The sequence below is a fragment of the Chinchilla lanigera genome, unplaced genomic scaffold (genome assembly GCF_000276665.1).
Source record: "Chinchilla lanigera isolate Chin_1 unplaced genomic scaffold, ChiLan1.0 scaffold00018, whole genome shotgun sequence".
Lineage (NCBI taxonomy): Eukaryota > Metazoa > Chordata > Mammalia > Rodentia > Chinchillidae > Chinchilla > Chinchilla lanigera.
Window position 1 is genome coordinate 1202077 of NW_004955419.1, and position 13287 is coordinate 1215363.

Here is a 13287-nt window from a genome sequence, read left to right on the forward strand (position 1 = left end):
AAAAAAAAAAAAAAAAAAAAATCCCATCCTGCCCAGACAGCACCTCTGCCTGTCTTAAGAGACCAGATCACTGCTCCAGCTGATCTGCACATTAAAATTCTAAGCGAGGCATGGTAAATATTTGTCACATTGTTAAAATAATTAATGAGATGTAGGTGGCTCTGGTAAGCCCAGGGAAGCCCAACTCTGCTTAAAGGTCATACTGTAGAAAACAACCAGAAAGCACCAGCTAACCTCTAGCTAGGCTTTTCCCCCGTTAACAACCCAAGTAAGGGTGTTGCGGGTGGGGGAGAGAAATAGAAAAACAGCAGCAGCAGCACATACAACCACACACGCATGCCCCCCTATGATGATACACACAGGTATACATCATCCTTAAAACTATGTGAAGGTACACAAAAAAGGCAGGAAGGAAATGCTTTTAATGTGAACTTGGCTCCGTGAGGTGGAGTTATGGGTAGAATGTTTCACTTTGTTTTGCAGTGAGGTATGTTTTTTTTTTTTTTTTCACTAGGAATCGAACTCAGGACCTTGCACTTGCCAGGCAGGCGCTGTGCTGTCGAGCTAACTCCCCAGCCCTGCTTGGAGGTATAAGGGACGGACAATAACTGCGCTTACCTCAAGTGGACACTCTGGTAAGCTGTGAACTGTGTACAGACCCACAGAACCATCGCCACTATCAAGGTCATTAACGGACACTGCTGTTAGCTGAGCTCCCTTGTGTCCTTTCGGAACTGTTCTCTGTCCCAAGACAAACACCGCTCTGCTTCCTGTCACTACAGTAAGACTCCATTTTCTAGATTTTTCTGTCTTCTCTCGGCCTCAGTTTGGATCCAGCCGTGATATTATGTATCAACAGTTCACTGCTTTTCATGTACAGCTGTTTGATGGATGAATTAGTCACGTGAGCTGGGTAACAAGTCATCCCACCATTCAGCAGCCTGAACGAGAAGCCCTTATTATGTCAGAGCTTTTGTGGTTAGAAATTTATAGGTGGCCTTGCTAGGTGGCTCTGGTGCAAGGTCCTTCACGAGGCAAGGTGTCACTAGGGGCCACAGTCATCTGAAGGCCAGACTGGGCCACGTCCAGGTCACTTCCAAAACACAGGCTCATGAGGAACCCGGCTGAGGCGGTAGGGGACTTGCACGCCGGGCTGCCCGAGTGTCCTCAGGTCATGGCAGCTGGCTCCCCTGAATGAGGGACACACAGAATGATGGTGTCACCGTGCCTTCTGGACCCAGTCTCAGAGGTCTCACACCTCTATGTCTACCATGTTCTGCTCAACAGACGTGAATCACCAAGTCCAGTTCCCATGCAAGGAAGAGGAATGCAGGTCCACCTTTTAACCCACAAGCCACCACTCTGGGCATCAGGGTCCTCTCCCATTTCAGGCCAAGACAACGTCGCTGTGGCCATCTGTGTACAAATCTTTGCGGGGACACAGGCTTTCATTTCTTCTGCATACATCATTAGCAGTGGAATGGGGTGGCCACACAGTAAGTTTAGCTTTTTGATGAACTGCCAAACTGCTTTCCAAAGGTATCCTCTGTTTTACAGGCCCTCCAGGGGCTGGTGAGAGGCCTGGTTCCCCAACATCCTCCCCAACACTAGCTACGGTCAGCTGCTTTCATTTTAGTACTTGGTAGCTGCGTGATGCTATTGCGTTGGGCTGTTACTTGACATTGGCCTGATTCGTTAATGCTGTTGAATATCTGTGTATATGCTTATGTGCCCCGTCCCCCCATCAAAGCCCCAAAGCACGTTGGAAATTTAATCCCCAGTGCAGCAGTGTTGGGGTTGGGGCCTCGTAGGAGATGGTTAAGTAGTGAATATGCGAATGCACTACTGTCAGCTGTAAAAGCGCTTCAGGCTTCGAGCTCAATCTCTTGCTGCCATGACAGCTGGGGATTAAGTTTCCAGTGTGTGTCCCCTTTGCCCTCACTACTTCCGAAGATGCACCAAGGCCGCTGTTCTGATCACTGTCATATCGCCAGGCGCAAGGGCTGGCTCGCACCTGTCTGGCCGCCAGCCGGGTGTGAGGACACAGTGATGGCACCCCCCCTTAACCCGTCCCTCAGGACGGGCCTCTCCTGAGTGTCACTGTCTCTCCGGCCCCCTCAGTCTACTCTGCCGGCTCTGCCTGTCCACCTGCTTCCCCCAGTGACTGCCTGACTCTCGACCTAAGATGTCCTTCGGACAGGCATCGTTCCCGCAGGATGAGCTGCGGCTGGCCGCTGTGTGGGCTCCTCGGAGTCTGCAGACCGCTCTTCCCGGATCTTCCCCAGCTCTGGAAATGACACGCTCACCCCCATGCCCAGCCGCAGCCTTCCTTGTTCTCTTCCTCTCCAACCCCACATCTGGGGCGTCAGCAAGTTACCTGGGTTCTTTTTCCTATTTGTGTTAGAGATCAAACCCAGGGCCTTGAATGTGCTAAACAGGCTCTCTGCTGCACTCTCAGCTCCGGGTTTTTTTTTTTGTTTAACTTAACACAATCTAATGTTAAAGAAGTAGGAAAGTTGGACACAAACACATTGTTGCTGTGGGAGGCTGGTGCTTGCTCCTGAGAAACCGAAGCCGGAGGAGCTTGTTTTCTTTGTTTTATTTTTTGCACCCAGAGTCGAGCTCAGGACGTTGCGCTTGCCAGGCAGGCATAGCCGCTGAGCTACATCCCCGGCCCAGGGGAGGCTGTGGATCTGCTGAATGAATATTTTATTTTTATTTTTCATGGTATGGGGGTGCTGAGCCACATCCCAGCCCCCTTCTTTCCGTTTTTTCTTTGTCTTTTCCCTCCCTCCCTCTGTCATTCATTCGTTCATTCGCTTAAGACCAATTCCTCTTCAGTTGCCCAGGCTGCGCTCTGCCTTATGATCCACGACCCTCAGTCTCCCAAGTAGCTGGGACTGCAGGAGTGAGCCACCTCACTGCCTAGGAACAAGCACTGGACCGTGGTTCCGAGCATTTTTCATCCCCTGCGCTGCTGTCGCTCTGGCAGAGCCATGCTCACCTCTTACCAGTGAGAGCAGATGTTCCCCGCTGTGGTCTGAATGCACCGCAAAGTTCCTATGCTGAAAACTTGATTTCCACTACAGTGTGGTGGGAGGTTATTATGTCATGGGATCCACCCCACAAGTGGATTCATGCTGCTATTAAAAGGGTTTTTGTAGCTGGGAATGGTGGCATACACCTGGAGTCCCAGCACTCTGGAGGGCTGAAGCAGGAGAATTGCAAGTTTGAGGCCTGCCTGAGCAGCTCAGTGAGACCCAGTCTCAAAACAGAGAGTGGGGAGGGGAAGAGAAACAGGAAGAGGAGGAGGAAAAGGAACAGGAAGAAGAAGAGGAAGAGGAAGAGGAGGAACAGGAAGAAGAGGAGGATGAAGGGGAGGGGAGGGGCAGTGGGAAGAGGAGCAGGTTTTGTTGAGAAGGGCTTTTATTATTTTTTGCAGTACTGGGGACTAAACCCAAGGGTGCTCTACATTCTTAGTCCTTTTATTATTCTTTATTTTGATACAGGGTATCACTAAGTTGCCCGGGCTGAGTCAAACTTGTGATCTTCCTGCCTCAGCCTTCCAAGTAGTTGAGATTACAGGTGTGCCACCACACTTGGCTAAAAATGGCCTTTATTGCACAAGCGTCTGTGACCAAGACAAGAACATGGGATAGAACAAGCAAATGCACTGTGCCCTGTGTGTGGGACCGAGTTCCAGGAGGGACCTGGGTAATCCCAGGGAGAAGCGAGGGTTGTCCAGGGGTTGCACACCGTGTACTGCAGCTCTGATGCCGGGAGAAAGGAGGATGGGAAATAAGAGTGGGCTCCTGGGAGAAGACACACAGGAGGACGTGGCGTGGTCTGGGAAAGACTGAGGAGGTCCCAGGGGTGCAGTGACTGCCAAGGCCTTGGCTTTGGGTTGGAGGATATAGGGGTTTCCGACCCCAGCCCCAGCCTGAAATGAAACCAGAGCCTGCAGCAGATCTGCGCCATGGGAAGGGGACCCAAGGAAGGGCTCCCGGAGGCCCGGGTTGCTGGACTGTCGCCTGGCCAGTGGTAGGGACCCTGAGAGCAGCCACTGGCTCCGGCCAGCAAACTCCGTCCAGTCAATTCCGCTCAGGGGGTGCCGGTTCTGCTGCTTTCTGTGCTTCCTTTACTTGGGGATTAATCCCAGCTTTAAAACCTGCTCTTTTTTGTGTGTTGGCTTTTGAGACAGGGTCTCACTATGCAGTTCAGGCTGGCCTTGAACTCACTATGTAGCCCAGGATGACCTTGAACTTGCAGTGATCTTCCTGCCTCAGCCTCCTAAGTGCTGGAATGACTGGTGTGTGTCACTATGCCAGGCACAATGTTTCTAAGGCATTCTTTCACATTTTTTTCTTTTTAAAAACTAAAATAATTTTTTTTTTTTTTGTCTTTTTTGAGACAGGGTCTCACTGTGCAGTTCAGGCTGGCCTTGAACTCACTATGTAGCCCAGGATGACCTTGAATGTTCAGTGATCTTCTTGCCTCAGCCTCCTGAGTGCTGGAATGACTGATATGTGTCACTATGCCAGGCACAATGTTTCTAAGGCATTCTTTCACATTTTTTTCTTTTTAAAAACTAAAATAATTTGTTTTATATATTTTTTGTTTTAATTTTAGTTTCTTTATCAGTTTTTTTAAAATAGATTTTTCAACAACATCAAAAGACCGTACTTTAAAGATCCATTGCTTTGAGGCAGGCTGAGGCTAAAGTCTGTAGATAAAATATCCCCAAAGAGTGGCTTATTGCTAAAGTGCCTCCTTAGAACTATCTTCTCCTAATTTATCCCCCTTAAGTCTTAAATTTTGAGAATGTTTAATAATTTTCCCTGCTGACACCTGGGCTTCCTATATTTATAAATTATAAGTTGATTTATCAAAATACTTGATCCATGAGACATATTCAGCTTCTCTAAACTGTGATATGATTCTAGGCTAAAAAATATCTTTTATATTTTAGTTAGACTGGGCAGTCTTATTCAGGAAATTATCTTACTTCTTTTAGTTTAAAAAAGTCTTATTTATTGATGTACATAACATGAGCTGCTGAGATGCTGAAAATCCTTAAAGACGCTGATATCTTTTGTCTGCTCTCCACCCCTGCCCCAACCCTAACAAACTCAACTGAGGCTGGACTGGCCAAGTTGACACTATAAACCCCTATGAAATGAAAAAGCAGAGTACAGACTGAGAATTCCTGATATAAAAAATTCTGAAATCCACAGTGATTCAAAATCTGAAACTTTCTGAGTTGACAAGTGGAAAATTCTGTATCTGACGTCATGTGATGGGTCACAGTGAAAATGCAGGTGCACTAAAAGTACTGCGGAAAATTACTTTTGGACTAGACTGGTGAAGGCAAACCTTCTAGAGGTTTCAGTGATACCATCTGCTGTGGCACGTGTGCCATAGGTTCGCCACCAATGGACTAGACGTATAGGGTGTGTGAGGCATAAATGACATGTATTATAAATCTTTTTCTTTTTTTATGAGACAGGGTCTTGCTATATAGTTCAGGCTGGGCTTGAATTCACTATGCAGCCCAGGCTGGCCTCAAACTTGAGGCAATCCTCCTGCCTCAGCCTCCAGAGTGCCACCATGCCATGCCTGCACCACCATGCCTGGCCACTGTATGTGTGAATCTTAAAAGATATGAAATCTAATACCGGAGGCAGATTGAGTCCTATGCATTTGGGGTAACCTGTAGTAACAAAGGTTAAAATTTGGGGTGCTGAAATCAAGAAGGACCTAGGTATGACTCTGGCCAGACCTTGAGACGCCTGCTCACCTCTCTGGCCTTGACGGTCTCATCTCTACACTGGTACGCTAGCAGGGGCCGCTGTGGGCCAGCCACAGTGAGAATTAAACGGGACAAGGGGTACACACATGGCGCACAGGGAAGGGTCCTCACCGGACACTGCTGTCATCACTGCCGCACTGTGGGGACAGCTCGGCAGGTGTGGTTCGGGCACCTGGCACAGAGAGGTCTGGGGCGTGGTGGGGCTGCCTGCCAGGGATGCATTTTCAGATGCCTCTAGAGTGCAGTATGAACCCGGCAATCACCCAGGAGGGAGGTGTGAGGCTAAGTCCTCCCCACGCCAGCAAAGGTAAGCGCGCAGCCTGACTTACAGTTGTAGCACAGCAGCAGGCCGGCCTCTCCGTCTTCGTACACATCAATAGCTGCAACGAAATTAACCTGCAATGATAATGGGCAGTGGTAGTGCTGGGCGGGACCAGGACACTCTGAAAAGTCACTCTCAAGCCGTGAGTGTCTGGCAGCGGCGTTGGCCCTCTGAACCCCGGGTGCTTCGGGGTCATTTCTGCCTCACTGGCACCCACACTGCCGCCTGTGCACTTGTGAGAAGTCTCCCTGCCTCTCTCCCCAGGGACTTTCCTGCCCTCGGGGAAGTCTGGGCCCGGCACCACGCCTGCTCCGTCCAGCGCCTCAGGTTTCTGCGGCGTGCTCCACTTCACAGAGGGCTGCACACGGCCGCTCACTCCTGCCCTAGGCCTGGACAGTGGACAGTGCTCTTCCTGATTTATGGATGACGGAAGTGGGGGCCCAGAGAGGTGGCGTCACTCAAGGCCCTCTGGCTAAGTGCCCCGGCCCCGATCAGACCCGGGGCTCGGCTCTCCCTTACACTCCTGAGCCCCCAGGGAGGCTGCTCCTGCCTCCGACACACAGGCTGTCCGGGCTGTGAGGTCGGTCCTGTCTGCTACAAAGGAGGCCACATCAGGCAGAGGGGAGGCTCAGCTCTACAGTTTGGGGCAAGCTCAGCTCTCTGGCCTGTTTGCAACTTTGATGAGAAAGTATGCAACCCAGTGTCATCCGGGGTCCTTCTTGATCCTCTCAGCCCTGGCTTCTATTCCGACACACTCTGGCCTCCCACCCTGCCAGGACACTGCCCTCTCCAAGTGTGACGAACACCTCCTCCCCGAGCTGCAGGCCTCTGACCAGGGCTCATCCAGTCTGAATCTTGAAGCCTCCTGTGTGACATCTCCCTCCTGTCCTCTCCCACTTCAGATCATCCTTCCGTTGCCTGGCTCTTCTGTCATTTAGAAAAACACCCACTTTTAGCTAGGTGTGGCTGAGTGTGATCCCAGCACCATTGGAAGCTGAGACAGGAGGATCCCAAGTTCAAGCCCAGCCTGGGCAACTTGTGATTTAGGGAGATCCTGTCTCAAAATAAAAAATAAAAAAGGGCTGAGGTGGTAGCTCATTGTGAAGCTCTAGGTGTTCAATCCCTACTGCTGCAGCAAAACAAAACAAAACCCACTTTTAGAGCCTCAAATTTCACTCTGTGCCCCAATTCCCTAAATCTACCTCAGGCATACATTCTTCTCAGAGCCCCGGCCCACAGTTCTGAGGTTTTTGTTCCATCAGAAAGTAGGGCTCAGGAAGCAGGAGGTGGCCTGGGAGGCAGGAAGGAGTCCACATGGACGAGAGACCCCAGTTCCAGCCCTGCCCGTGCCCCCGCGGTGGGTGGCCAATGGCTGAATCTCTGGCTGCCGGTTTCCACCTGTGAAGCAGGATTGTATTTCGCTGGACTGGACAGAGAATTCAGATAAGCAAGGATTTTAGCCTAGGGCCCGACACACAACACACATCTGTGAAAGGCATTTATCTTTCTCATACAGCCACTTTCCCTTCTAAAGCTCCTCTCTCAGGAGCAGAACTGTCCCATAAAGCGTTGGGCTCCCCCAGACCCCACGTTCTCCTCACAGGGCTCTCAGATGCCTGTGACTGTTATGGCCATGAGAAGGCTGACCGGGGTGGCCAGCGCCCCTGCAGCCCGCTCGCTGGGCGGGAAAGCTGTGTGTGTTTGCGGTGGGTAGGTGTGGGGGGGGGCGGTGACCCCAGGAGTGCAGGAAGTGCCCAGGGACAGTGGGCCCGGGAGGGGTTCCGGGACCACCAGATTCCGGCCCCAGGACTCAGGGACAGGAGACCACAGCTTGGATGGGACTGCACCCCCTGGGCACTCCAGGCCGCTTTGCTCAGCCCTTACACAGCGGGAGCCCTGTCACGCCCGTCACAGATGTGTCTCCTCCCTGGGGCGGGCCCTGGGCCCACGGCTTCCACTGCCCTGTTTCCTGAGCAGGTGAGGACATCACAGTCTACCTAGGAGCTTGAGAAACCTGCACATCTGGGGCTGGGCGTGTAGCTCAGTGGTAGAGCTCTTGCCTAGCATGTGCAAGGCCCTCGGTTCTATTCCCAGAACTGCAGAAATGAAAACAAAAACCAACCCTCATGAAGCCAAGACCCCCGACCCAAGCAAGCGAAAAAATAAACCCTACATATCTGGGTTCTTGCTTCTAGAGATCCTAATGCAGGTCTGGAGTAGACTATGATGTTGGATTTTTATTTTTTATTTGATTAAAAATAAGTATATATTTTTTAGCATTAAAAAATAATAAAAGTATCACACAGCAGCTGTCAAAACTCCAGACACAGACTTGAAGGAAGTGAAGTCTGAGCGTACCTGGCCCAGCCCCACTGAGAGTAGCCACAACTGGCACCATGGTCACCCCCAGCTGAGGGCCCTGAGCCCTGGGCAGATGCTCAAGTTGGGGACCCGGGCCCAGGGAATATGCTGGAGCCCCGGATCCAGTTACAGGCTGCAGCTCCTTCCAGAGGAGATCCCGGTGTGGGAACAAGGACAGGCCTGTGGCACCGGACCTTGACGCTGACCTCCAGCGTGCGCTCTGGTGCTTCTCAGGCCTCTCTTCTCTCCGGCTGGGGCTGCCTTAGAACCAGGGGTGGGCGGAAGCCTGAAACGGGGCTCAAGTAGTAGCTGGAGAGACGGAGGCATGGGGCCAGTCCAGTGGGCACAGGAGTTGTCCTAAGGGCGGCGGGCTGACTCCACCATGACAGGGCCAGGGCAGCCCCTCTACACCGGCTCCCTGCGTGGGGCGAGCGCAGGACCCCTTGGAAAAGCCCAGGCTGCTCTTGCAGGGCCCGCTCTGACCCCGGTCAGCAAGCACACCCTCATCTCCTTTGCCGTTCTCCAGGGCTCAGCTCCCACTTACACAGCCAGTTCCTTCAAAGGCGCAACTGTGTCCGCCTGTGTGGCAAGCAGCTCGCAGAGGCCCAGTCCCCACAGGACAGCATGCGCCTTAGACCGTTCCCAGCTAGCACCTGGGGAAGAGCTATGTTTAAATTTTTTTTTCTCTTAGGGAGAAGGTTTTTTTTTTAAAAAAAACAGGGTGTTTCCTTATAGCTCAGGCTGACCTCAAACTCACAATAATTCTCCTGTTTTGGCCTCCAAGGGCTGTGCTCACAGGTGTGCGCTACCACACCAGCCTTTACCTTTGTCTTTACAAAAGCACACTGACGACAAGATAGAACGTTTTAGAGTTGTTTCCTATAGCTATTAGAAAAACAATGAAACAGAGATCATTGAAGAAAACTTTTTTTTTGGTACCAGGAATCGAACTCAGGACCTCACACTTGCCAGGCAGGCACCTGTGCTGCTGAGCTATATCCCTGGCCGAAGAAAACTTTTATTTTTATTTTTATTTATTTATTTATTTTTTTGGTACCAGGAATTGAACTCATGACCTCGTGCTTGCCAGGCAGGCGCTGTGCCGCTGAGCTAAATCCCCAGCCCTGAAGCAAACTTTTAAATCCAATTCCTCCTTGGCTTTCATAGGCATACAAGAAAAAAATCCCGAAGCATTCTAATAAATTGTCAAGACAATTAATTAATTGCCACATGGAAGAAGTCTCATAAATGTATTTTTCTCTATAGTTACCCCGATGAATAATCACTCAATGACATAACTTTTAGTTACTTGAGATTTGTTCTAAACCAAAACATGTCAGAAAGTTTCTCAGAAATATGGCAAGGACTTTTCCTAAGTGTTACGAAGTGTTAGGGAGCTAGGTGTCAGGGAGAGGGCCGGTTGAAGGCCTGGTAGGTGATACTCTGTCGGCCTCTTCTGGTGCTCACGCTGCCGAAAGCAAAAAAGGCAGGCGGGGGAGGTTACAGGTCCCTGGGAGAAGCTCGGGCAGCTGACTGGTGGCCTGTGGCCATTGGGGCTGAGGGAACTGTCTCTGAAGCTTCCAGTTAGGAAGAGGGTCAGGGTAGACTCACTCTACCGTGTCTGTATTAGCATCACCCTGGGGTGGTTGGGGAGGCATAACAAATCTTGGTCCCCAAGTAAGTTCTTTTGCATATGGTGGCAGAGGTCAGAGGACAGCTCTTTTAAGCTCTGCAGGTGATGGGAGCCAGGGCTGAGAAGCCAGACTGAGCATGCCGGTGGCTTCCAGGTGTGGCTGAATCTTCGCATCACGTGGGCTCCTCACAACCCGTGCCCACACCTCTAGGGCAGACCAGTGACGTCTCTAGGGAGGGGACACCGGAATCAAGGGTTTCTTTTCTTTTAGCGGTACTGGACCTCTTTTAGTAGTACCAGGGCCTCTTCACTGAGCTACATTCCCAGGCCCTTTTCTGTTTTGTTTCATTTTTTAAAAAATTTGAGACAGGGTCTCACTGTTTCTAAGCTGCCCAGGCTGGGCTCTAACTTGCGCTACTCCTGTCTCAGCCTCCCAAAGTGCTGGGATTACAGGTGTGCCCCACCACGCTGGCTTCACTGTGGCTTTTAAAGCTCCCCAGATGACTCCAAGTGCAGACAGTGTGGGCACCAACGCAGACGACTGAAACGGCAGGCCCCTCTGGGTGGATGACAGCTGAAGACAAGAAGCCCTCCCCATTGGATCTCGATTTTTCTATTTCTGATTTTTCTGGTTTGTTAAAGTCTTGCTCTAATTAGATATTAAGTCTTCTTAAAATAGCAACTAGCAATTTTAATGAACATTTAGGCAGAGCGAGCGTGCACCAGCTGGAAGGATGTTTGTGGTCTCCGATTCAGCTGACAGGGCTGGGGGCATGTGTGGGTTTGGAAGTTCATGAGGAACTGTGTGCTCCCTGGGGGCGACGTTCCCACTGCCTCTGGGCTGAGGCGGGGAGCTCTGAGCTGTGCTGAGGTTCTGGGTAGCGTCTCCAGGGACACGGTCCCGGGCCTTGGGGTGGCGAGTGCTCACCACTGCTCACCAGCGCGAATGTTCAGACCTGTCTCTGTCATCTTTGGCACTTTAGCGCAGTTTCGGACGGCCTGAGATTCTGTCCCACACTAGGGACACCCTTCTTCACGCAGCTTAGGCCAGTGGGCGCAGCCCCTTCGTGCTGCTGTGCTCTTTCTCTGAACTGGGTTCTGCCCCCTCTTCCTCTCCCAGCGGGCGGCTAAGGGGACGAGAGGGGAGCTCCTCCCGCCCTCACCTGATCCTCAGCTGAGTCTGTGGGGTCACAGAGCCAGCTTCTCTGCCCACCCCAAGTGCGCAGTTATTTCTAGTCTGCTTCTGGACTCCTCCTTCACTTGGAAGCATGGAGCGGCAGGGTGAGATCTGCAGAGCCGAGCAGGGTGACAGCAGTGGCGCTGTATGAGATGGAACCCTTTTGACCTGCACAGGTGGTGACTTCCCAGGGCTCAGTCTAAATCGCATACCACATCCTGAGGGCATATTATCAAGTGCTCTCTGGCAACCAAAGGTAGAAGACAAACTCTTCCCCTTCTCCGATTCCCACTGGTCCCCACCGCTGGCAGCTTACCCTGTTAGCCTCCACGTGGTGCAGCCGGAAGGCCTCCCCCGTGCTCTCATTCACCACGTCGAACTGGTGTCGGTAAGCCACGCAGATGAGGTTGTCACTCTCTTCCGTTGGCCCGTCCACCAAGGTCATCACCACGGGAGCGTCCGCAAGGCAGATCTCCTGTGTGGGCAAGGATGATGCGGGTGAGGGTTAGGACACGGCGGCCACTGCCACAGCCCACCCGCCTTCCGGAAGTGGCCACCTGTCCCGAGGCCCTGGGAGACTGGGCTTCAGGGGGCTTGGGCCCTCCCCCTTCTCTTTCTGTAACCTTGCACTCACACCTCTGTTCCTGGAAAAGGGGGAGGCTAGGAAACAACTTTATGAATCTGACTCAACTGTATCCTGGGCTTTAACCCTCATAGTCTGCCCTGTGACACAGTAATAATAATTGCTAATGACCTTACTGAACACGTAATGTGTGCCAGGCTCTGTCTGCACCCTTATCACAAGCTGGCGAAGTACGTGTGGCTATTATTCTATTTACAGATGAGGGAACTGAAGCGCAGAGTCAAGGGCTTTGTTTATAATCACAATTTTATACTAGTAGACACAAGATTTTTTTTTTTCCTGGTACTCGGGACAGAACTGAGGGCCTTCTGCTTGCTGGGTGAGTTCTCTGGACTGAGCTACACCCCCAACCCAATTTTTTATTTTGAGATAGAGTCTCATGCAGTTGCCCACGCTGGACTCAAACCTATATTCCTCCTGCCTTAGCTTTCCAAGTAGCAGCAATTCTTTTTTTTTCTTCTTTTGGTCTTTTTGAGACAAGGTCTCATTATGCAGTTCAGGCTGGCCTTGAGCTCACTTTGTAGCCCAGGCTGGCCTCGAACTCACAACGATCCTCCTGCCTCAGCCTCCCGAGTGCTGGGATTACAGGTGTGCGCCACCATGCCTGGCTTCCAAGTAGCAGAAATTATGAGTGTGCGCCACCACACCTAGTTTAGAGCCAAGACTTGAGCTTGGAAAATTTGATTTTGGAGCTCACATTATATAAGTGTTCTATATAAATATTCATTAAAATTGCTAAGTACTGTTTTAAGAAGCCTGACACCTAATTAGAGCCAGATTTTAACTTGTTTTAGCTCAACTGTCATCCTATTCTGTCCTCTTAAGCTAAACAACAGCAGAAACTGATATGCATAATTCAGGTGGCTTTAACTCTATGCAAAAATAACTTCTGAGCTCATCCATAGGAACCCTTTAGTGACCCACGTTTGACATGCTGTACATCTTAAAGTACTGTCATTTTTGAAAAGACAATAGGGGACCGTCTGATCCAGAGGGCACTCATCCTTGGGGAGGCTGCTCTCTCCCAGGGCTGCGCCTCAGCCTCAGCACTCCCTGCCGGCAGACAGCAGGCTGCTCTGCCCGTGGCTTCTTCCCACCTCTGCAACTATCAAATCCAGCACCGTCTCCTGCTGCGGTCGTGCACTGGTCTCTTAGTGTACCTCCTGATTTCCACTCGGGGCCCCTCTGCCCTCTTCTACCCAGTGGCCAGAACCATCTTCTTAAAACATAGTAGTCTGTCACCCATTTTTCCGGAGGCTGAGGCAGGAGGGTCACAAGTTCAAGGTCAACCTAGGCAACTTCGCATGGCCTTACCTCAAAAAAAAAAAAAAAAAAAAAAAAA

General features: G+C 51.1%; 1 protein-coding gene across 1 annotated transcript in view; it reads right to left on the minus strand.

The window, feature by feature from the left end:
- The window catches only part of Garnl3 (GTPase activating Rap/RanGAP domain-like 3), a gene marked incomplete at its 5' end in the record, with an annotated part of 142495 nt that overhangs the window by 12018 nt on the left and 117190 nt on the right, over window positions 1-13287 (minus strand). The window contains 2 exon segments of the mRNA XM_005382431.2: window positions 6139-6205; window positions 11619-11777. Of these exon segments, the coding sequence (XP_005382488.2) occupies window positions 6139-6205; window positions 11619-11777 (226 nt within the window).